The sequence below is a fragment of the Colletotrichum gloeosporioides genome (assembly GCF_011800055.1).
Source record: "Colletotrichum gloeosporioides strain Lc1 chromosome Unknown consensus_66, whole genome shotgun sequence".
Classification (NCBI taxonomy): domain Eukaryota; kingdom Fungi; phylum Ascomycota; class Sordariomycetes; order Glomerellales; family Glomerellaceae; genus Colletotrichum; species Colletotrichum gloeosporioides.
Genome location: NW_025544711.1, coordinates 40,247 through 63,305, shown reverse-complemented (window position 1 = coordinate 63,305; position 23,059 = coordinate 40,247). Strand labels below are relative to the sequence as shown.

Here is a 23,059-nt window from a genome sequence, read left to right as displayed (position 1 = left end):
AATGTCTCCTAACCGTACCAGAAGTACTAGCGCAACTCTACGTGAACAGCATTGGGCTTCCGGCAGAGTCTCACGTGGGGATAGTGTGTTGACGTTATGAGCGGGGTTGGGTTCACGCGGGGCAAACCCCGGCTGCTGAGATAGATGTCCCGGAAAGTCTAGAAGATACCCGCACTAGCTGTTTCGAGGCATTACAATGAGACATCTTGAACATGAGTGGCTGCCACTTATCGTCACGAAACTAAAAAGACGCTGTGGGTGTCATCCCACCTCGGGCCGTCATGACAGGCTTAGCTACCAGACACCCTCAAACTCCTTTATCAATGATATGTGTTGCTGTTACCGCTGACTCCTTCCCACTGCTTGTTGGTTTTGTTGGTAGTATCATCTGTGAAACCCCACTATGCACATTTTGATCTCCCCATGATTCTGAGATTCGGGAAAAGTTCACAAAGCCCCGCGATAGGCGGTTCAAGGCAGTGCTTCTCGCCCCATTTATGTAACCACTTGATGTAAGACACTGAAGATATAGATTCCCAACTAAGTAATGAAAGACGATACCAAGAATCCGAGGTGTACGATCTAGACTCTGTTCTCCCAAATTCTATCGTGTTCGGTGCCATAGTCTTGGCCATTGTAATTGACGACAGCAGGTAAAGAGCAAGAAGTGACCGCCGCCTGACTTTGCGCTCACTCAACCAACCAATTATCTGCTTTAACGTCCAGGGTTGACTCTCACAGCCCATACTAGCAGCCAGTTGAGAATAACCAAGGCGCCGAGGCCCCAGAACGGAATACCAATGGCGTTGGTCTGTAGGCCCCAACTGAGGACCAAGCCGCCGATCACCGGACCAAGCATACGAGCGCCTGCTGATGTGCTTGCAGCGATTCCATGCACTGTTCCCAAAGCAGCCGGTGGAGCAGCCTCATTCACCAACAAGATAGTGGCCGGTCCAACAAATGTTCGGGACAGCACCTGCGAGCTTAGCACAGCTGCCAAACACACCCAAAAGATATCTCCCTTGCCGGGCAAAAGTGACAGAAATGGGATAGCGGTGTAGGCCAGCAGACTGAACGGAAGGAATAGTCGGTAAGACGATGTGGCTCCAAGCTTTCCACTCACTGGCGGGAAAAGCAGGATCTGAAGAGGAAGGCCAACGATTCCAATAATGGTGTTCGCGAAACCAACTTGTTGTGACGTGAGACCAAGACCACCAGTGAATCGAAATGGTAGGTGCTTGTCGACGTTTCTCGATCTCGCGAGTGGCAAGATGATGAAAAGCATGGCGTTGTATGCCGACGTGTGGAGTGTGCAGAGGAAGTTTTGCGCAAGTGTAAGGAGAACTTGATGAGTGAAGATCGAGCGAGGGGCTTCGCTAGAAGCTTCGGTGTGTGTACGACCAGCAACCCGCCCAACGGGGCGATCTGACAATAGATCTTGGTCAAGACGGGTGTATTCCACCCCATCTTTGGTCTTCAGACAACTGGAAATATAGCGACCGATCTCCCGACCACGATCTCTGCTGTCTCGAAGGGCGATATGTGTTTCGTCCAACCCGAGGATCACTCCCATCGCAGCGAGAAACAGGAAAGACGCCGACATGAGATAGGGAAGAGCGTAAGGGTACTCCATCATCCATTGGACACCGTCGGGGCCGCCGATCCGGGAGCCGGGGCCGAAAAGATCCGGACGTGAAGTAACAGGATCTGCGAGAAAGCCGCCGAGAAGAGGGCCTACGATGACTCCCACATTGAAACACATTGGCAATAGAAGGAATGCTCTTGACCGTAACCTAAGTCAAAATCGTTAGTTGGTTCAAATCTCAACGAATTCAACCGGTTTCATACCTTTTGTCGTCTACAACTTCTGATATCATCGTCCGTAGAACGCCAACATTGCCATTCAAGGCACCAGCGAGGACTCGGAAGAAGAGCGCCGCCAGAAAAGATCTAGAAAAAGCCAAACCCAAAGACGACATGCATGTACCAAGTAAGCCCATGATGAGGACGTTCTTCCGGCCGCATCGGGGGCTATCGGCGATGTAGCCCCACCACATCCCGGTCGCGCACTGGGCAGCGGCGAAAGCGGAGGTGAGAACGCCGGCCTGAGTTGCTATGGTTGCTTCCGAGAGGGTGTGGTCAAACCATTGCAGCTGAAAAAATAAGAAAGAAGCCAAGGATCTTTCGGCCAAAGGTTCCGCCAATCGTGCGAAGACGATCATGGCAAGCTGCCCTTTGTGAGGTAAGGCGGCCCATGACACTGGCTTTTCCGGAGAAGGGGACCGGGCCCTAGGATGGGGGGAGCAGGAGCCATATCCTCGGGTCCTGGAGCGCGATCTTTCCAGCGATTTGGACATTCTTTTGAGATTGTCAAGTTGAGATCCAAACGCGACTTGTTTTGAAAGGGTCTCGTGCGCCAGAGATGATCGCGGGAGACGGGACCATCATAATAAACAACACCTCAGTCCACTTCCGATATCGACATGGCCAGCCAGCCCCGCCGGCGTTTCTCAGGGTAAATGTGAAGAACCATGCAAAATAACATTTACTAGTCAAGGACCCTGAAAGTTCAACCTCCCGCCAAGACGCGCAATTCGATCGTCTGTCGAGAACTCTGCACGCGCGCATCTAGCGCCTACAGATGTCCGACGTTTCGGCGAACCACTAACGACCGAGACAGTAGGCCTCGTATCGCCGGACTCCCACTAACGGATTACCCACTTAATGACTGGGTACCGTCGATCATGAATCCTCTCACAGTGAGAGACTCGGCGGTTCTTCAATGCTTTGCCTTGAATGCTACTTCATGACAGACCGAATTCGTACCCCTTGATCGAATTTTCTCGCCACCGAATTGTTAATCGTGAAGACTTTAGGAAGAGACGAATGTTTGACGGCTGGTGGAATACATGTGATCTGTCGGGCACGTGAAAGCCTCGAAGTTGTAAGAGCCTAGACGTCTTCTCATCTTTTCCTCGGGAATTTTCAAGGGTTCTGAGACAATTAGTTCCTTAAAGATGATGTCGGCAACCTTTGAAGTTGCACTCTCCCACGTCTGCCGTCTTTGCGAATCATGTCACTTGAGTCATTACCCGATGAGGCAGCATTCTTCCGCCCACCCACTTCGTCCGGGATGGCGCGGTGTAAAGTGCTTCTAGACCGACGGCCTAGCCTGGTGACACTATCCGGGATACAGTTTCCATCTGCCTTGGTCAGTCCACTGAGTAAATTTTGGTCAACCACGTGTAGCCAGGGATGTTCGGACCTTCGGTTTAATTATCTTATCAGATGAAAGGATCTGATATGAATGATCTGGAGGGGCACAACCACGAAGCTGAGCCAAGCTGAAAGCTGATGGTTGCATGTTAAATAGCGTCCTGTCGCATCAGCTCTCCCGCCTCAAATCCCGTTCTTCACAGACTTCAATCTTGCGTCACGGGTGCTACTCCCAACGTCCTTCATTCACGTCGCTGTGTGCGGTCGGAGCCCAAACCTCTCGTTCAGCCAACATGGCCACCACCGCTCCCCTGGACCGCGATGCTGAGACAGCACGCCCAGCCTCCCTCCCGTCCGACGACGCAAACGAAAAATCGGGTATCGCGATCAACACATTAACCGCTGACCAAAGCGATGACGAAGACACCAGAAAAACTCAGGTCCCCTGGACCTGGAAGTTTGCGTCCATAGCCTTGGTTACGGCGATTGGTTTCGGGTCCCAATGGAGTTCCGGCATCTCAGGGGCCATGAAGAGCACCATCAAAAAGGAGCTGGGTATTAGCAACACCCAGTTTTCCCTGCTTGAGGCTAGCGAAGACTTCATGGTTACGGCCCTGATGCTTCTCAGTGGAATCGTGACGGATAGGATCGGTGGTGCTGGTAGGCGTTTCCCTTGGCGCGATTGTAGACGGACATGCTAACTCTGAACAGGCGCCATGTTGTACGGCAACTTCATCTACTCAGCCGGTTCGATTCTCGTCGCAGCGGCCGCCCAAACACGATCCTACAAGTTCATGGTCGCCGGTCGAGTCGTTCGCGCCCTGGGAGACATCGCCACACAGGTCGCACAGTACAAGGTCTTCTCGTCCTGGTTTGCTCCGAGTAACGGTTTCGCTTCCACGCTTGGTTTTGAGCTGGGCATCGGCAAGATCGGTGCATTTGCCGGAAAGTCATCTGCGAACATTATCGCCAAGCGAACAGGGAACTTTGCATGGGTTTTCTGGGTGGCGGTGTTCATGAATCTCTTTACAAATGTCGTTACTGTGTTCTTCTACTGGTTCACGAAAGTGGCCCATAAGAAGTTCCAGGGCGTCCGCGATCCAGCCACTGGAGAGCAGCTCACTGAGAAGTCCAAGAAGTTTCAGTTACGCAAGGTTTTGGAACTGCCTTGGTCGTTTTGGGCTGTTATGGCCTTTTCCCTCTTTGAAACCAGTACTGCTATAGTGTTCTTGCAGAATGCCACAGAGCTGGCTGAGCAGCGATTCGGCACCAGCTCTATCACTGCTGGATGGTACAGTGCGACGCTTCAATATGCCGGTAAGCATTAACTTTCTTGGAAGTTATAGAATTGCACAAGGCTAATTAAACCAGGTTTCTTTGTCGTTCCCCTCCTCGGCGTGTTCTTGGACGTCTTCGACCAGCGCATCTCTATCCGTATGTCACCCTTCGCTGCCCGAAATGATATATTTTTGAAGGCTGACATCGGTTTATAGTGGCATTCTGTGGCGTTGGCATATTCACCTCCATGTTACTGGTATGCTTTGCCAACAACACGACAGGTACTGCGGCGAGTTTTGGTGTCTTTGCATTTGCCTACTGCTTCGGCCCGGCCACTATCATCGATAGCACACGTACTGCGGTATGGGACTCATCAGTCTTTGGCTCAGCCTATTCTTTGAAAATCACCATGAACAATGCGTACGTACCATCAGTCTCCAAATTCAACTTCCCCTCGGCGTAATATAGGTACTCACCAAGCTTTAGTATGAACATCATCGTCCGCATCGTGACCGGAGCAATCCAAGACGCGGACAACAACTCCTATGACAAGGTTACTATTGTCTATGTCATCTTGGCCGGAATTTCAGTCGTCGTATCCATCGGCTTGTTCTTGCTGGCTCTCAAGTTCACTGATCTTGGACATCTTCAGTGGTCGCGCAAGGTTCGCATTGCTCGGGGAGAAATCTTGAACGAGCAGAAGCGGAAGTTCCATGAAGAAGATGGCCACAAGAACAGAGTAATCTCCATGGCTTGTTTCGTTGCGCTGATCGCGCTGATCCTGGGCAGCTGGTGCGGGTACTTCTGGGGTGTTGCAACTGGAAACAACGACTAAAGAGGGGGGGGGGGAGACCACGTGCTCTATGTTGGCTGCCGACGGGGCGTCTTGGAAGGACAAAGAACTAGAAGAGCACCCCGCGATTACGCAACATCTATATCAAATCACATGATACTTGATGAACACTGTTGAACTCAATTTCATACGTGAAAGTGCCGAGGCCAAGGATTAGGCAAATGTGTTGCGCCTGGCTTGAGTTCCCAGGCCCCATTTGACTTCAGGATACCATATCAAGTCAAACGCACTGTTTAATTCAAGCGGCTTCCTCTTTGGATCCTTCGCCAAGAGCGTCTTTGATGTTCACAAGTAGATAACTCACAGCAACCCGCGCGTCGTCTCATAGATTTTCATTGGCAATAGTCATGATGTCTATACTGTCTGTTGCCAAGACTACCTACAGTGCCTACTTATGTTTATTGATACTGGTCACCATTTGCGATGCGTGCCCTCATCAACGTTATGTGACTTGAAGCCTTTCTTTAGTCGCTCTCACGATGGTCTCACTGGTACCCGGCTTGTTTCATTGCTAGTGTCAAATAAGCACTAAACTGCGACGAAGTAATTGTATATGAAATGGTCCACTGGCTCTTGAGTACGTGACCAAAGGCTTAATCTCTCTCAAAGAGCGTTATTAGCCATCACACCGACTCTAGAGATAACAGGGCAGAAGTTAAAAAAAGAAAAAGAAAAAAAAAAAAANAAAAAAAAAAAAAAGGGAAAAAAAATAAAAGGCCTAATTGAATTTACTGAGCCTGGTCAGTCGTATTGGTTGACGAATGCAGCTGTCCCGAAAGTAGAGAAAACTTGCGAATACCCTCGCGGCTCACGACAGTCCCAAGAGGCTGAGCATGAATGACGCGGCCTTCACAACCTAATCATTTCCAAATCATCGGAACCATGTGATGACATTGAACTCTGATAAGACAACATCGTGAGAAGTTTCTCGACCATGTGGTAAATACCAAAACCTGCGAGCCCGACAAAGCTTAACCGGGCAAAGCCACGCAATACGCCGTGCCATTATATGGCTGGTGCGCTCAAATCACCTGCCCGCTACATGGAGGCCGCGCGATCCAGCGGGCGGGGTGAAGGTGGAAAGCACGAAACTTGCGCAAGATTCGAGACAGCAAAGGGGGATACTGCCCGTTTTATTCTCTCGTATCGCTAGGGTGAATGGATAAGCGACTCGGTAGTGCGACAGCTCACCACCAACTCCACCGGCAACCATCGTTCGTCGCATGTCCAAAAAAGGGTCAGTCGAAACTGTTCCCGTCTCAGACGATTCCTTGATGGAACACCACTTCACACGATCAGACGGGCCTGCCGATCATGCTCTGGCAGCCCTGCATCCACACAAAGTACCCGGCTCAACATTCCGATTTCAGATTTATTAGTTTGCGTGCTCCCGTAGTCTTGGCCTGAAGGTGCCAATCCATCTTGTTTGTTCATTCTACTCTTGGCAGGCCCAAAGCTGCAACTCCACTTTCTTCTGTCAAAATAACTCTATTTTCAACCGTATTCAATCATTAAATCAAAACAACCCAATATGCTAGTGTCTACTTTCGCCGCAAGCCTGTTGGCCCTCTCTGGCCTCGCCATGGCTGTCCCCGCCCCTACTCTCAACGACGCCGCTCTGGAGATTCGCGCCAACAAGGACGTCAACCCTGCCGCTGTCAAGGACACCACTTGCACCGACAAGGCTGCGTAAGTACTCCTTCTCCAACAACCTGAGCAGGGACTTGTCAGACTAACGCGAGATTGCAGCAAAATCGATACCCACGACATGAACGTTGCTACTCTCGCCATCTGCGGTGGCATCCAGGGTTCGATCCAAAAATGCGGCGGTGCGCCGAAGAGCACAACCGGCGTGTCCGGCACGGCCAAGTTCACCTTGAACCCGACCAGCTCTGGCGCTACCCTCAATGTTTCTAAGGGCCGTTGGGAAGGTTGCATTCGCGCGGCCCGCGCCACTTGCCCGACTGGCAGCTTCAAGTCAACCTGTGTTGGTGGCGCAAGCACAGGCGATATTGCATTCACTCTCACCAACCCTTAAATGACAAATGGACAATTTTCGTTGTAAATACTTTTAGCAATCAAAGAAATTTGACTCTTTGGCTTGTACGACTTTGGGCGACTCGCGATTTCGTCTGGTCTCGGCGTCAACGGTTCGTCTCATGTGCAGTGTCAATGTTACCGAGGAGAAACTGCTGTGCTTGCTTTATCTGAGGATGTTGAACCATTTGTATGGATCATACTAAGTCGCCTCAATTGTGGAAGATGATCATCATTCGTCACGCCGTTGAAGCCAACATTTCAACACAGTTAAGAACTTGCGTCGTCTCTTTTGAGACAGGCCGTATGTGCAGACTCTGCATTGCATTATATATTTAAGCGCATGAAAGCCGGGCAACTGGGCGGTGCAGGTCTCGGTGTGCGGTCGTACTTGGCGGTGGCTGAGTGGGGGGAAGGAGCACAAGCTAGTCGCCCGAGTGGCCGTCGGGGCCCCATGATGACTTTTGCACTTTGAAGTAGCCTATCCTAATTGAAGCCCTCGTGACACAATTTCCATGAATCCTTCGAGTTCCAAAAAGTCTTAAAGCGCCGCTAACCCAACCCTTGCCCATGTCTTGGAATTTTCTGTGAGCCTGAACGGGGCAGTGATCGTAGGGCTTAGACGACTTCTGGAATCCTTCGGGAACCAACTGCCAGCGAGTCAGCCCTGCCTCCTCCAACTACTTCCTGGGCATATATGTCTTCATTGATTGCCACCAAAACACTGCAAAAACTTGTATGCGCATTACTCTGTTCGGATTCGGGCCTATTACGTCCGATTTTGCGTATCTAAGTCACTGTTTGCTCCCAGCTTTGTTTCCAAGTCTACGACAAATTTGCGGCACCGACGCCTGCAACTCCACGCCAAGATGCCCGCCATTTGGTCGGCGAAGATCAACTCTGCAGCTGATCTTCTAAAATTGCGACAGTCATCCTTTTCTATTAAGCGCGGCTTCAACGATACGGGAAGTCCAAGCTCCGGCCCACCCGCTGCGTTCCCTGCGATCATCTTCGGCTGCGTTGCGGTTTCCATGGCAGTCGTCTTTGCGACTTGCATATTTTGCGCGAGGAAACGAATGAAGAAGAGGCAGACCGAGTACATGAAGATGTATATGAGGATAGCCACCTCCAACGAAGGTCCAGCGCAGAACAACAAGCTTAGGAAGACTGGTATGGGCCAAGGAACATTTCCGGGTCCTCAATACGGCACGTCAGGGGGAGGATACAACTATACCGCTGGCTACAACGGCAGCAACTCTTCCGCTTACGACGGACCGCCTCCGGCCTACTCGAGCCATCAGTCAGGGGATTCAAGCATGGGTTCCAGTGGTGGCAGTGGGGGCGGTGGCATTTCCTTAAACACAGGTTCAACTTGAATTTAAGGGCATCGGATTTACGGCATCAAAAGCGTTCTTCTTTTTGGACTCTTAGCATGGAGCGGGTCGTTAATTGTGGCGATTTATGTAACCATCTTGATACCCAAGGAATAGTCATTTTCACCTTTTCTTTGTACAACACGCATACATCAAGCAACTCAAAACAGAGACATGTCTAGACTAGACTTGCACATTGCATAATATTGCTTGGTTATTAGTATCTATGAATGTGCGTGTAGTCGTTTTTGACCAAGTGCTATCACAGCTTGGCACGAACCTCGCTTGCTTTTCCTTGCTCCAAAGTCTCCCAGGCCTCGGCATTCAGCCTCCTCCACATGTCTTTGCGTCGCTCATGGCCAGCCATAAATCGTTCATACCAGAACTTATTGAATGGCGGAAGCTCTCTTCCCCGGCCGTTCGAAGGACCAGCCAATTTTCTGACTGTCTCAAAGTACTCTTCAAAATCAGGGAATACCAGAGCAAACTTGGCTCCGTCCCCACGCTTTGCCAGGCGATCGTCTTCCCATCGTTTCTGCTCTTCGACTGGTGGCAATTTTGCTCGTCCAGCGAGTATTCTAGCCGCCAACACGGCTTGCCACTCGAAGATTTTGAACGTCAGACCAGCATTGACAGCCCCAACAAAGAGCAAAGTCGGGTCTGGCCGATAGACGACATGCAGGTACAAGTCCGGCACTCGGTTATTCTTTGCCTTTGGCGCTGGTCTATTGCTGCTGAACGAATCGAAGAAAGGCAAGGTCCAGGTGTAGCCAGTTCCAAAAATGATGTTGTCAACATTATCGACGGAAGTTCCGTCGACAAAATGTACGGTGCGCGTTCTGGGATCGATATGAGACACGGAGGGGACCTTTGTGATCTTCGGATGATTGAAGGCTTCCCCACCGAAGTACCCGTTGAAGTTGTGGCCAACAGTCACAGCGTACACCGGAGCTTGAGCAGTCGAGGTCAGGTCGAAGGCGATATCTGCTGCAGAAACAGAAGCGCCTACAACGACAACTCTCTGCGGACAATAGTTAGTTCCCACTTCTCATAGTCATCAAATGGTCTGACGCATCTCACCTTGTTCTTATAAGCATCACGGCCACGGAAGTGCTTGCTGTGAATGATACTTCCAGGGGTGCTTTTTGCAAAGTCCCCGAGGCCCGGGATCAATGGGATGTAGGGCACACTGTAATGCCCTGATGCCACAATGACAGCATCAAACCTCTCTTCCCACCAGTAATCTGTCTTCTCGCCGCTTTTGCGTAGAATCAGCCTCCACTCTCCGCTCTTTTCATCCTTCTCAGCTTTCTCGACAGTGGTGTTGTACTCCACGAAGTCTTGATAGCCTCTTCTCTCGACAAGAGATCGGACATAATCTTGCACAAGCGACCAGTGCCTGAAGGGCGTGTCGGCGCCGTGCACAGAAACAGACCACTCTGACTGCTGTTGTGGGAACGGCTCTTGGGTGAACTGCATCGGCAAGAAGTCGACGTTGGTTTCGAGATACGGATAAACTGTAGACTCAGCATACCGAGGATTCGGAAGCTTTGGGGTCTGAGCTGGTAGTCTGGAAGGAATCGAAGGGTAGGCAGGGTCTGCTTTGCGTCTGCCGAGAATATCGAGTTCATCGGGCTGTAGAATTGGCGGTGACTTCGTTTCCCCGAGCCTATAAATCAATTAATCCGCTGCTTCGTTGGCGAATATGTTCGTTGGGCTCACCAGCATCCGCCCGGCCCTTCTCGCCGCTCGAAGACTCTGATCACATCAAATGCTTTCTCCTGCGCAAGAGCATCAATTGTGATGGCACCTGCAGGGCCAGCTCCGATGACAGCGACGCGCTTTGCAGCTCCCATTTTGAGTCCCCTAGGCTGGCGAAATCCGAACACTTCGAGAATCTCAAGTTAGGGTTGGCGACAGGATCGGCTGGGTCAAGGTGTATATCGCGTATAAAAGTACTAGCTTTCCCGGTGTTTGAGCCTTCAACAAGCCACTTCATCAAGGATGCACTGGTCCCCGATTGATCTCATTTGAAATCCCGGTGACACGGACCTGGGTTCGGACGAGGAGGTTTTCAATGTTCAAGTAAATTAACTCTTGAGTTTCAAATCCCGATATCACCAGATAAGAGACCGGCGTTCGTCTTGGCGCGATGATGAAAGATGGCGTGCTCGGTAGGATTGTCACTCACATCCGGAGAAATGTGGGGAATCTTCAACGAAGTGGTAGTATCTAGCCCGATACCCCATGTTCGACCGGCATGGCACACTGCTGAATGGACGTTGGGGGCTATTGCGTGATGATCCCAAGAGCGCGGCACCGCGACTAAGAGGGTCGACGACGCAAGGTTCTGGAATGTTTTCCAGGCGGAGTTGATCGATGTGTCTCCCAATTGGTCGCGAGTGGATATGACACCTGCCGAGAGATGATGCAAGAGACTGAGCTTCTGGAGGGCAAATGCCGAACAGAGACGAGACCAGCCTCCCGTCGTTCGGTCCAATAGTTAATCTCGCCCCATCCTATCGAACCTGACGTCGACATTGTAAGTTGGAAGCCCAACTCGCAAGTCTCGAAAGCTCACCTTGCACCATGGCAGAAGCAAAGCAGGAGCTGCGACTGGCCGATTCGCCCGGCTTTGCAACACCGATATCCGAACAGGATTGGACGAACCATGAGGAAACTCAAGCTAGAAGAAAGTGCGCTTCGCCGTGTAAGGAGGCCAAGAACTCAATCTAAGATCGCTAACTCGCTCGCAGGATTGACGGCTCAGTGCTGCCGTTGCTATATCTGGGGCTGCTTGTTTTTCAGCTGGATCGCATGAACCTGGCGAGTGCTCTTACTGGTGGTTTCGCGAAGGATATCGGAGTGGATCAGGATACAATCAATCTCGGAAACCAGTTGATGTTCCTGGGCATCGTGATTTTGGAAATCCCGTCCAATATGCTACTTCAGAAAGTGAGTAACGGGTGCTTATTCGATGGACAACACGACTGACATTGATACCATTCAGGTTGGCCCTCGCAAGTACATATCAGCTCAAGTCATGCTATTTGGCTTGGTTGCGACCCTTCAAATATTTCTCCGCGATAGAAAGGGCTTTCTGGCATCGCGAATGTTTCTTGGTTTGGCAGAGGCAGGCTATATACCGGGTGCCTGCTACACACTGTCGACATGGTATAAGAAGAAAGAGCTCGCGAAGCGGGTCGCTGTTTTCTTCTTTGGTATGTTCAGTGGCAACGCTTTGAGTCCTCTGTTGGCGTCTGGCATTCTCAAGCTTGAGGGCGCACGGGGTTTGAGAGGCTGGCAGTGGCTCTTTCTCAGTAAGTTCAACCAGATTCAGACGTTTAGCTTGAAGAGGTTTATCTTTCCCGGGTTGCTACTGCGACTGAACTAACATGACTTCAGTTGAGGGAGTGTTCACTATCTTCGTGGGACTCTCCCTATTGTTCCTTCTCCCTGGGTCTCCCGATACGCCCGATCCCCTTTTGAGCCGAGGCCTCGTCCGCTTCAAAGGCTCGGAAAGGGCCATCATTCAACGCCGACTCGAATTCGATGACAAGGAGAAGCGACATGGCGCGCAAGGAATGCACATCCCGCCAAAACTTGTGCTCAAGACGATCTTGCATTGGCAACGATGGCCCCATTTTCTGAGCAGCTTCGCCGTCTTCTCCACCTGGAGTCCTTTGACAACTTACACGCCAACTATCATCATGCAAGTAGCACGGCATGTGAGGCGAAGGCGCTGTGCTAATCAGGAGTCTTGCAGGAACCTCGGTTTCAACCGCATCCAAGCCAATGCTCTTGCCGCCGTTGGGGCCTCCCTTGCCCTTGTGGTCGTTTTCATAGTCGCCTGGATCAGTGACAAGACAAACAAGCGCGGTCTATCGGTCATCGGTGCACACAGTTGTTATCTCATCGTCCTGATAGTGGCAAGGACTGCACATCCTCATGTCGGCAAGTGGTCCCGTTGGGGTCTTTGGACGGCCGTGAATAGCTTTGCTGTGGGATACCACCCAGCCAACAACTCATGGGTACAACTCAATTGTCGCGAGCCGGGAGAGAGGAGCATCAGTATTGCGTAAGTGGAGTTTTTCTATGATACAAGTTCATCATGCTGATTTATGGCTTAGAATGTGGGTGATGCTTTCCATCAGTGGCCTGATGGTCGGAACGCAGTATTACCGAGGCAACGATACCCCATTGTGAGTTTAGAGAACATTTTCGGAAGCATATGACTAACGTTTTCGTAGTTACCAGACCGGTCTGAGGACTCAGATAATTATGGTCTCGATTGGGATGGGGTTCGCCATACTGCAGGTCATTATCTACACCTGGCATAATAAGCGTGTTGCCGAAGGAAAGTACAAGCCGGCCAAGGGAGAGGTGCCTCGAATTTATGTCCCCTGATGTATAGAAGCAAGGGTTATGGGTCGGGATTTCCTGCTGGACGCAGTCCTTTCAGGGTCAATACCTGGTATCATTGGTAACCTAACTTCTACTGATAAGTGTCCATAGCAAACGAGTACATTACATATAGTCTTGCCCTCGGCATACTCTGGCAACACATCGTGTATTGCTTTCCCGCAACCACTGCCCTCGCTTGATCGCGTACCGGTCAATTAGCTCTCATATCGTACACGTTTGCCCAAATCCATATCCTACGCGTCTGATGGCGTCCACTACTGCATGTTCAAGTCCTCACATCTCTCATCAACACCACGTCGAGCGCCCACTTTTAGAAGCTTCTGCCATGGCTAGCCGCTATATGAATAATTTATGGCAGTCAGTCAGAAGTGGTCCCATCAACAATATCTGATGTGGTTGACATACCTAGTAGTGTTTGGGTTATCCTATTGGTCCGGAGACGCAGCACTCAGGCCACTCTGGGAGGGTGTAGCAAGGCATCAGATACTGCCTAACAACAGAGACCATATACCGCTGCTCATTTCTGAAGCATAATGCGTTCTGTGTACATTAGCCACGACGACGGGAAACTAGGCCAGGACAAGTTCATCAAATGAGAGTTTCGCTCGAAGCGTTTCTCTTTGTCCACACCCAGGATAGTGAAGCTGTTCACAACCTGAACCTACAACTGGCACACGCAACTTACAAACGCATCCAGCCTAGCGGTTCGTTCATTTTACAGCTAGCACGTTACGGCGGCTCAAACATATCATTTTATACATTCATCCGTTGTCAAAGCCTTAGCACTCCATCTCTAATCTTGAATTGAACGGTGGAGTTAAATCTATCTCTCTCGGAGCAGTAAATGTATCCGAGCCTCAAGACTTTTGCCCTGAAAGGCACCAAGTAATCCAAATCAAGCCCAGCCAGCATCAGCTGGGTTTGACAGCCTTAGTATCCGGTGAGCAACGCCAGTCATAACTCACCAAGCCGCTCCTCAGCTGTTGACCCGAATACGTTTCTAAAGATTATGGGTGACAACTACAATGATTTTGATACCTGGTGGCCGAGGTGAGGATGGATTCTTTGCAGTGTCATGATATTAGGAAGCTTGGGTTGTGAACTCTCATGCCTTGATATTGCAGCTGCATTTGCAGGATTTCTTCTTCGCCGCAGGTTGTATAATGCATCTCAAATGGCCGTATCTGGCCCATTGTATATCCATCTTTATCATCTTAATTCTGTTCCTTTCTGGTGTTTACCTTGCTACCCAGCTCATTCCTTGGATTCTCACCTTCAACGACATAAAGGCAACTACACTATCCTTTCAGTTACGCTAGATTAACGCAAAGGAACAACCAGCAAGGGAGCAATGCAAAGAGCTTAGTGAAGACTACACCTTGAGATAGGTACAGCGATTAATACTTCTGGGCAAGCTATGCCAGTTCGAACCAATTTAAAGGCTGAACATAACCTCCGCCCTTGTCCATGTTATCATTTCCAATACGTGAATAGCAACAGAGATTCTGAATAGGTACGACAATGCCAAAAGGCTGAGTTGACCCTCTGCGTAATCATGTTTCCTTGGTATGAATTCAGGTCTTGTTGGTAGCTTCACCTTCCTGCAACACTGTAAAGATATTGTCTTAGAAGAGAATTTTCTGCTGAAACCATTTATCTTTCATACGACATTAATCATCATCCTCTTTTATATCAAATTCTTTATAGAAGGAGAGGTTCACCTCCTAGCAGACATTCAGCCGGCACGCTCCTTTAAAAGCCTTAGTGCGCGGCGTGATTTGGAAGCGCAGCCGCAAAAGAAGAGCAGACGAATTCGTCCCTGTTTGTTTTGTCTTTCTGGACAGTTCGCTATTCGCCTCTTGTTCCTATTCTAAAAGCGCTTTAGACATAACCCATATCAAAGCAATTTGCCATCTTTGTAGTAGTTACGGAATCATGTGATCGAATACACCCCCCACAGAGCCCACTGATACCAGAGACTGCACGCATGTTGCAGAACATGGAGAGGACTTAGCGACTCCTCTGACCTGTTGACTCTGTGATCCGCACGCATACCAACACCAGTTTCCAATGCGATCAACATTGCAACGAGACTTTCGAACACCCATTGCGCGGCCAAAAGGACTTGAACTACTTCCCTTGACTCCCTTAAATAGATATGGTGAGGACATCATACTGAATGGCCCTGCCTCTAAGAGTCCTATTTAAGAAACTAACTAACCTGAACAGCTTCTCCAAAACTACTAATCAAGAGTGTTTAGACTCACTGAGGCTGTTCCATGCTCTCATCCATCTTCTCAATGCAGTCTATCGCCTCATGCTCAACAATTCAAGCGATATCATCAGGCAATTTGCGTCGTCCAGCATACTCTTATTCGCCCAACAACAACCACCCGACAGAAGACAACGATGGCCAGCGATTGCAACGCACATTCTTAGAGCTGATCATACGCTCAACACTACTATACTTTAGTATACAGAGCAAGAGAAGCCAACGGCATTTCCCAGCATCGCACTTCCTCATTTCATACGCACACGTCATGCATTGCCTTGCCGGCTGTCCCATCCTTCAAACCCGTATACACGGGCTAATATATACTCCGGAGCAATGTCTGCCATGAAAACCACAACCGCCGTGACCACAAGTGGGAGACAGACGGACGGTCACCACCAACCAACCTCCAACATAGCCTTCATTCGGGATGGCACTTCCTCAGGCAGCATATAAACCTGGCAACCCTCACTACACAAGCCATTCTCCTTACCAAATTCACACCCATCAAAACCCATCCACAAACTACCCATATAACCCCCCCTTCCCAAACCCCCCTATCCACCATTCCTCATTTATCCCATTTATCCCGTCTACCCCATTTATCCCACAGCAATACTATCCCAACACCACCACCCAGGGCCATTTCCAACCATCACATCTCACCTCCCGCCTCACGAACACTAGCAGGGCACCCACCACCTCCCCACAGCCCAGGTCCAAAAACACCGGTCCTTGGAAGAGAGAAGAAATCCCACACCCCAATGACTTGTTGTCCCACTGTGCTGGTAAACTCGCAGGCCTTTCTTTATATGAAGAGCGGGCCCCCGGACCCCTACGACTTCATCCCTCGTCCGTCACCTTATCCTCCGAGGAAACAGATCAGGTGGGGCTGGTAATATTAAAAACAAACGGCATCGTGATCCTTCTAGAAGAATCGCTCAAACTTTAGTTTAATAACCACGCCGCTGGCGAAATTTGGGTCTGCATGCCGAGATTGTCATGTCTCACAGTCACTAAGTGGCAAGTAGGAAGATGCATAATTATTGATCATCAGGATTCTGAGTCCTATTCATGGTATCTACCTCCGCCCGCCACTCCAAAATCTGTATACAGAATTATCCTACATATACAGTGTACACTTTTGGTCTTTTTGGACGCCTCCAATGCTCAAAGAGCCTACCACGACGCCGGTGTCCAACATAAGGGCTCAAAGGCCTCCATTGGTATGCCTCCAACTCCCCATCCATTCCAATCCATGCCAGTAGCCCATCGGCCGTAATCCAAAATCTTCAAAGTAGGGTACATAGGGAACAGGAATGCCAGCCGACAGACGCGCGAGCGAATGTGAGCATTCCAACAGTGTGATGGAGAGACCATCTCAACCACCTCCAATAATACAGGATGACCACGCTCATCCTAACTGACATCCAAGCAATGCAATAAGCCAGCGCGCATGTATTCATCCATGGCGAATGAAGCCCCGAGCCGAGCCAAGAAACGGGGCACGAAGCAAATTAACGCCGAGTGTAGCGCGATGATGAGGATAGAAGTCGTTCATGACATAAAGCCTCTGACGTGAGGTGAGAAAAATGGGGTATCAAAAGTGAAGCAGAATAAGGGGATATGTATGTCGTGGGAAATGTGGAAATGATGTTGTCCGTGGGAGATTGCCAGAAGACATGGGCGTCTTGGACCGAGACCTCACATCGGCGTGGGTGTCGGCGCACCTCGGTCTCCTCGGCTCATCCAGCCAAAGAGGTCGCCGCTACGCTGGCTGGTGGCTGTGTTGGTTTGTGGTTCGGCGGGAGCGCGCATCGCCATCTCCCGAGGCTCCAATAGCAGACTCTTGCGGTAGTAGCTGACCTGGACATTCTGGCCCTGGTCGCTCTCCCGTACGCGGACGATCTGCGCCGTCATCCAATCTTGCATCTCAGGAAGCTCGTTGAGTCGGTAGGGGATCTGGAATCGCTGGAGCTCGCCGATGATCTTGGCCGTACGGGTGTGCTTGTCGAAGTTGACAACGGTAAGGCCGCCGCCGTGTTCCTCGCAGCCGTCACCTCCAAGTGTGGGAAGCTGCTTGGTTGCGGGGTTGCCGATATCGACGAAGGTGAGATCGGTCAGGTACATGCCGAGGAATGGCAGGCAGGGCGGGACATGGTCGTGGAGACGCGTTCGCAGGACCTTGTTGTTCTGCGATGGCTCGACAATTGCCTGCAGGTGGCGAAGCATATCGCGCCGCTTGGGAGAGACGGCGTCCCATGTCTTGCGGAGACGGCTGATGGTGCTGCTGTTGAGACTGCAGATGATGGCCATGAGTCCGTCGTAGTTGTGAAGCTCCAGGCACTGGTGAGCAACCTTGATCCATTGCTTGATAACAGCGGCGCGCTTCTTGACTTCGGGGTACTGGAGGATGGTCTCAGCGACGAGGTTGGAAAGATCAGTTGAAAGAGCCGACATGGCCTTGACGTTGGGAGCATGAACGCCGCCCTTCTTCATCCACTGCGATGCGAGAAGCTCCTCAGGCATGATCGAGCAGAAAATGTTCATCTGCTTGATGGTGAGTTGACGGGCAATCTCGAGGGGATCGAAGTCGAGGATAGTAGGGTTGCTGCCACCATTCTTCCACGACATGAGGTGGGAGAACTGGCTCTTGGTGATGGCCAAGGGCGGGTGGGGAGTGTCCGCCGGGACGTATTGCGCAATTGAAGTGTTGGTCTTTCCCATGGAAGACACCAGGCGAGGGACCAGGACATCGTTGGAGACACGCTGGGCCAATTCCAGGAGGCGGCGACCAGCTGAGGGTAGCACGCCGCCGAGTTCGTACTCGGCAAATGGCTCAATCAAGCTGAGGGCTTCACGGTCGGTCTCGTCGCGCCAGTGCGACTCAAGCCAACCCTTGAAGGCGTTGTAGACGCGCAGTCTGACCGGGCCAGCCATGTGGGGAGCCTCAGCAACGTAGTGGAATCGCTCGATGAGAGTCTCAGCCAACTTGAGAGGACTGCAGAAGAGCCTGAAAGTAAGGTAGAATGTCGAGACAAAGGTCGCGTCTGGGGTGGACTCGTGGGTTGTGAGACGCTCAACAAGTGCAGGGAGAGATCCGCCAGTTACTTGGCCCTCCTTGTTGAACATGAGCTCGTGAGCATACGTCTTCTCCAACATCCTAGACTCGACTTCGTCCACCTCGTCATGGTTGTGAGCGCTTCCGTTGTTGCTCAGCTCTGACATAGACGGCTTGCTTCTAGGCGCCAACATGTGGTCCGGAGTTGTTGCGCGGGTAGAAGTTTGGGAAACGAGGCTGGCCTCCGAGTCCCGGCTAAGGTAGGTACTGCTGCTGCCCGCGCTGGATGCGGTCATACTGTCAACACGGGAGGAGTTGTGGTAGTCGCCGTCCTGTCCAATGTTTTCGATGGGGCCATACTCATCTCCCGGGAGCAGGGATGTAGAGAGTTTGGGAAGAGGAGGCAAAGTCGGACGAATCGACGAGATGGAAGATGCCACGCTGGAAGTAGTCTCATCGCCCAGTGAAGATGGTCGCGAATTACGTCCGTTGGAATTTTGCGACGAAGGTCGAACTCGGCGGGACTCTTCATCAGGTGAATCGGTCTGAGGTAGTTGAGGTAGTGGCTTGTCGTTGGCGACAATACTCGGTCGGTGGGGCGTTGGCGGCACAACAGAATGGACAGAGTCAGTACTCCTTGACGATTCTGCTACGCTAGTTGCCTCGGTCGTTGCAGTCTCTGCAATTGACGGAGCGATGGAGGGTCGTCGATAGTGAGGTTCTGGTGCGAGTTCCAATACGCTGAGGTCAATACCAAGCTCGCCAGCCCGAAATTCGCATTCAAAGTCGCCGACACGCTCGATAACCCATTTAGTTTTGGCCACGCATTCGCCAGCAGCTTTCACACAGCCAGTTGCGGCCATCAATAGCATGCTGTTGTCTTGTGGCATGATGACATCCGCATCCTGCATTACCGCATGGCGAATGATCTGGCCAGCCGCCGAGACCAACTCGCGAATGCGCTCAAACATCATCTCCCTGGCTCGGACCAACATGTCCGAGCTGGTGCTGTGCCCGCAGACGATATCGACGACAGCCAGCAACTCTCCACCAGATGTCGCTGACAGCTTGATGGCAAAGGCCAACTCCGGCCGAGACTGGGATTGTAAGTGCAAACGACCAATGAAGGATCCCAGGTGTGACAGGAAAGTGTCGTGGCTCTTATTGAGGCGTTCCGAGACAAGATGGCCAGGTCTTGACAGCGGCGAAGGTCCAGCCAATGAAACGCGATGGGAGATGTTGGATGAAAGCCGTTTGACATTCTGAGACAATCGGTGCGAGTTGGGGCTGGCAGGCGAGTAGAGCGTTGAAAGTCGCCTGCTAGCGGGCGATGACTGTGCCGCGTCGGTCGGTTGCGATGGTGCACCCCTGCCAGATGCACCATTCGTCATTCGGGAACCTGCATGAGTCTCGTCGAACTTGGTCTGATCTGCAGGTGGTGTCGGGGGAATATAGGATTCCTCGATGACGGTCGCCATGACGGTCACCGCAGGGGCTCGTTGCCGTCGATCGTCTTCCAGGATGTCGAAAAACCTAACACCTTTGGTCACGATCTTGAAGGCCTTGAGGATCATCTCATCGATGATGTCGTTAACGTCTTCGCGTGGTTGCAGGATACCCTTTTGCGCCTCCTGCAACTTCTTTGCCGTCTTCACTAGCGCTGACAGCTCAGAGAGCAGCGTCTTTCTTGCGCGCCTCAGGTTCTCGTTACGGGTGATGATGGCCGATTCTCGTGTCAAGCAGTGGGTGCGTTCCTGACGACCAATTAGTCCACTCAAGTCAATAGTCTGGGTCACGACCACAACTTACCAGGAGGTATCGCACTCCAGCAATGATACCCTTCATGAACTCCTGGTTTCCAAAGATCTCGCTATCATTGACGGAAGTGCTGCGGAGCAAGTCCCAGAAGTTGAGCAGAGCCTTCAACAGATTCCTCATCTCCTCTGGGTCATAAGCCTCGCAGTAATTGGTGGGAAGCCATCCTCTTGCGCCCGATACCAGCAAAGTTCCATCGGCCCATCCGTTGGTGTGAATGGAATGCACAAGAATAATGTCGCCTTCGTTCAAAGGTAATGTCACGCTCGAGTCGGTCATGGCGTAGCTCGGGTGGAAGGGGTAAAAGGCTCGCAGGAAGTTGTGGAATACTGGCGGCGGCATCTGCGCAGCCAGATCTTCCTGCGAGCCATTGGGTGTTGCGGGTGGTGTCATGTGTGTTGTTGAATATGACTTGGAGCTGTACTGGTCCTGCTTCGACGACAGCGCATCGCAGGATTGTGATTTGTGAAGCTTGAGAGGTGCCACTTGGAGACTGGCACGCATGGAATGGTCGCTCAGCATTACCATGGCTGCTGCTGGGTGCTCTCGTGGAGAAGCATGGGCGACAACGATGTAAGTGGGCTGGGTGTGATGTCTAGTCGTTGATGTCGAGGTTGTCTCGCCCTCGATTAGGTGCAGTGAAAGAAAGTCCAGTCGAGTCCAGACTCCTCTTCAGATACGAATTGATCCTCCTGCTGCGCCTCTCCTGCGGCCCTGAACGGATATCGGATAGGTCAATGGGTTGCAACTGCGTCGTTCGCAAAACTCGGGTCGATCGATGCGCCTCTAGCGTGTTATCCTTCACTTTGAACAGAAATCGTAAGTCGTAAGCCCCAACGTCGAGTAGGTGGCAATGCGGTCGGGTCTCCTCTTCGGACTGTCAAGGTGTTGTGATGACAGTCAGTTGACGGCGGAAAAGGTGAACAGAGGAACAGGACGCTTGGCCTGTGTGTAGGTGGTTTTGATGGGAAGAGGCAGAGGATATGGAATGTAGGGAGGAGATGCGGGCATTGATGTGGGAGGGGAATAGGAATAACAGGAATGTCATAGCCCTGGGACGGACGTGTTGGAGGGATCCTTGCCCGTACTAATGGTGGATAGGTGCATACCAGGGACCAGGGCTTGACTCAAGGTTTCGGGAGCCCAAGAAGAGGCCCCCATGTGAGTGCCCAAAGCGAGGGACGATCACGTAGTAGGGAAGTGGAGGGGAGGAGACAAGCCAGGCCAGGCCAAGCGTCCGGGAACTTTGGGAGGGTGGTGTGTGTGTGCCAGTGTGTGTTATGGGCGTTGGGAGTGGGCGACGAGGGGGGTGTGGGAGTATGTTCCGCAAAATGATGCCCCGGTGGTCTGTAGCGTGCGTACCTTGCTGCTGCTCGTAGGTAGACGGTGTTGGATTTTTTTTTCTTCCTTATTTCTTGTTCGTTTTGGGGCGAGGATTTGTCGACGTTGAAGATCAACTAGGGCCGCCCAGTCGGCTTGGTTGGTTTAGCGTGGAGCTCTTGGGCCAGTTTGGTTTTGAGACGGAGGCGAGCTTGTTGTATCGTGCGTCAGTCTGGCGTCTCTTGTCTCCCGAGGGACGGGCACACGCGACCCCAGAGAACAAAGGAAGAGTGCGAGGAGCTACGCGTTGAGTTGGTGATGATGGATGGGACGGAGACGCGCGAGGGAAGCATTTGTCCATCCATCCATCCTATGCAGCAAGAGTGGGATTCAATCCACAGGCGAGTGTGATTGCGCTCGTCTTTCCCTTTGCAGGGGGGGAAAGAGAGAATGCGAAGAAGAATTACAGAAGGCGCGAGGAATGCGCTCTTGTGGTGTGCTGCTCGTGTCTTGTGCATATGCACATGCAGTGAAGGCCGAGCGAGTGCGACTCTGTGTGTGTGACAAGCAGCGACAGGTACGGCACAGCGGGCAGGAAGACAAGACAGACAGATGCCGGCCGTGGCCGCGGCGGCGCGGACGCAGGTGCAGGACCCGTCCCGTATCGTACCTTGCTCGCAGCTCGACTGTCCGCGCCGTATCTGTATCTTGTATCCGCCCTTCATCTGCATCCATCAGCACCTGAGGTAGCTACCTGTAGGCAGGCCTTGCAAATCGGCAATGCAGAGGCGAGGCGAGGTGAGGTGCATACAATAGCTTGGTTTCTAACAATAATTGCGATGTGACTGACGGCTCGCATTGCTTGCGCTCTGCGCAAAGTACTGGGTGCCCGACAAAGAGCTGGAGCGTGGTGGGAAAGAAGGGCGAGGTCTCAATTTTGATCATTAGTCATTTTTTCTGATGGAGTTAGGCGGCCGACGCATCTGTGTGTGCGCTTGCCTGTTCATCTGCATCTTGGACGGCCTCGGACGGTGCTGTGACCGAACAAGTTTGGAGGCGCAACGCGAGCGCACTGATGCCACGATGTAATGATGATGGGAGACGGCCGACAGGAGCGCCGTGCGCCGTTTCCTTTTCCCGAACAACGGGGAATGGCCAGGCCCATTGTGTGTATGAGAAGAGGAAAGCGCAAGTCGAGGCGAGGTCATCGAGGCCGTAGCTGTGTGCAACAACGCAGCAGCGGCGGCCAGGGCGAAGGAGGCATCTGTGTGTCCATGTAAGGAGAACGTGGAGGAGGGGGCACGTTAGGGAAGCTATCGTATCCGTAAATCGGACGACAGACGCCCACCCCGAATCCTGCAAGGCGAAGCTGAAGTTGGTGCTGTGGTGATGCCGATGCTGGTTTCCAT

General features: G+C 51.7%; 7 protein-coding genes across 7 annotated transcripts; 4 read left to right on the top strand and 3 right to left on the bottom strand.

The window, feature by feature from the left end:
- Positions 1 to 715: 715 nt before the first annotated feature.
- GCG54_00014669 (uncharacterized protein) lies at positions 716 to 2,357 on the bottom strand (the record flags this gene model as incomplete). The annotated part of the gene is made up of 2 exons (XM_045414492.1): positions 716 to 1,793; positions 1,849 to 2,357. 2 exons carry the CDS (start codon positions 2,355 to 2,357, stop codon positions 716 to 718), a joined length of 1,587 nt encoding a protein of 528 aa, XP_045260614.1.
- A 1,152-nt stretch (positions 2,358 to 3,509) lies between these two features.
- On the top strand, positions 3,510 to 5,329 carry GCG54_00014668 (uncharacterized protein; the record flags this gene model as incomplete). The annotated part of the gene is made up of 5 exons (XM_045414491.1): positions 3,510 to 3,876; positions 3,928 to 4,533; positions 4,588 to 4,650; positions 4,710 to 4,914; positions 4,981 to 5,329. The coding sequence occupies 5 exons, from the start codon at positions 3,510 to 3,512 to the stop codon at positions 5,327 to 5,329; spliced, it is 1,590 nt and encodes a 529-aa protein (XP_045260613.1).
- A 1,549-nt stretch (positions 5,330 to 6,878) lies between these two features.
- Positions 6,879 to 7,385, top strand: GCG54_00014667 (uncharacterized protein; the record flags this gene model as incomplete). The annotated part of the gene is made up of 2 exons (XM_045414490.1): positions 6,879 to 7,036; positions 7,097 to 7,385. 2 exons carry the CDS (start codon positions 6,879 to 6,881, stop codon positions 7,383 to 7,385), a joined length of 447 nt encoding a protein of 148 aa, XP_045260612.1.
- An 868-nt stretch (positions 7,386 to 8,253) lies between these two features.
- GCG54_00014666 (uncharacterized protein) lies at positions 8,254 to 8,760 on the top strand (the record flags this gene model as incomplete). Its single annotated transcript, XM_045414489.1, has 1 exon — positions 8,254 to 8,760. One exon carries the CDS (start codon positions 8,254 to 8,256, stop codon positions 8,758 to 8,760), a length of 507 nt encoding a protein of 168 aa, XP_045260611.1.
- A 259-nt stretch (positions 8,761 to 9,019) lies between these two features.
- Positions 9,020 to 10,643, bottom strand: GCG54_00014665 (Flavin-containing monooxygenase FMO GS-OX-like 9; the record flags this gene model as incomplete). The annotated part of the gene is made up of 3 exons (XM_045414488.1): positions 9,020 to 9,778; positions 9,838 to 10,426; positions 10,480 to 10,643. Coding segments are annotated over 3 exons (1,512 nt in total), but the record flags the coding sequence as incomplete, so codon positions are not given.
- A 703-nt stretch (positions 10,644 to 11,346) lies between these two features.
- Positions 11,347 to 13,164, top strand: GCG54_00014664 (putative transporter; the record flags this gene model as incomplete). The annotated part of the gene is made up of 6 exons (XM_045414487.1): positions 11,347 to 11,453; positions 11,514 to 11,712; positions 11,768 to 12,077; positions 12,163 to 12,835; positions 12,888 to 12,959; positions 13,008 to 13,164. 6 exons carry the CDS (start codon positions 11,347 to 11,349, stop codon positions 13,162 to 13,164), a joined length of 1,518 nt encoding a protein of 505 aa, XP_045260609.1.
- Positions 13,165 to 17,158: 3,994 nt separating this feature from the next.
- Positions 17,159 to 20,858, bottom strand: GCG54_00014663 (Ras guanine nucleotide exchange factor Y; the record flags this gene model as incomplete). The annotated part of the gene is made up of 2 exons (XM_045414486.1): positions 17,159 to 20,269; positions 20,325 to 20,858. The coding sequence occupies 2 exons, from the start codon at positions 20,856 to 20,858 to the stop codon at positions 17,159 to 17,161; spliced, it is 3,645 nt and encodes a 1,214-aa protein (XP_045260608.1).
- Between the last annotated feature and the right edge of the window lie 2,201 nt (positions 20,859 to 23,059).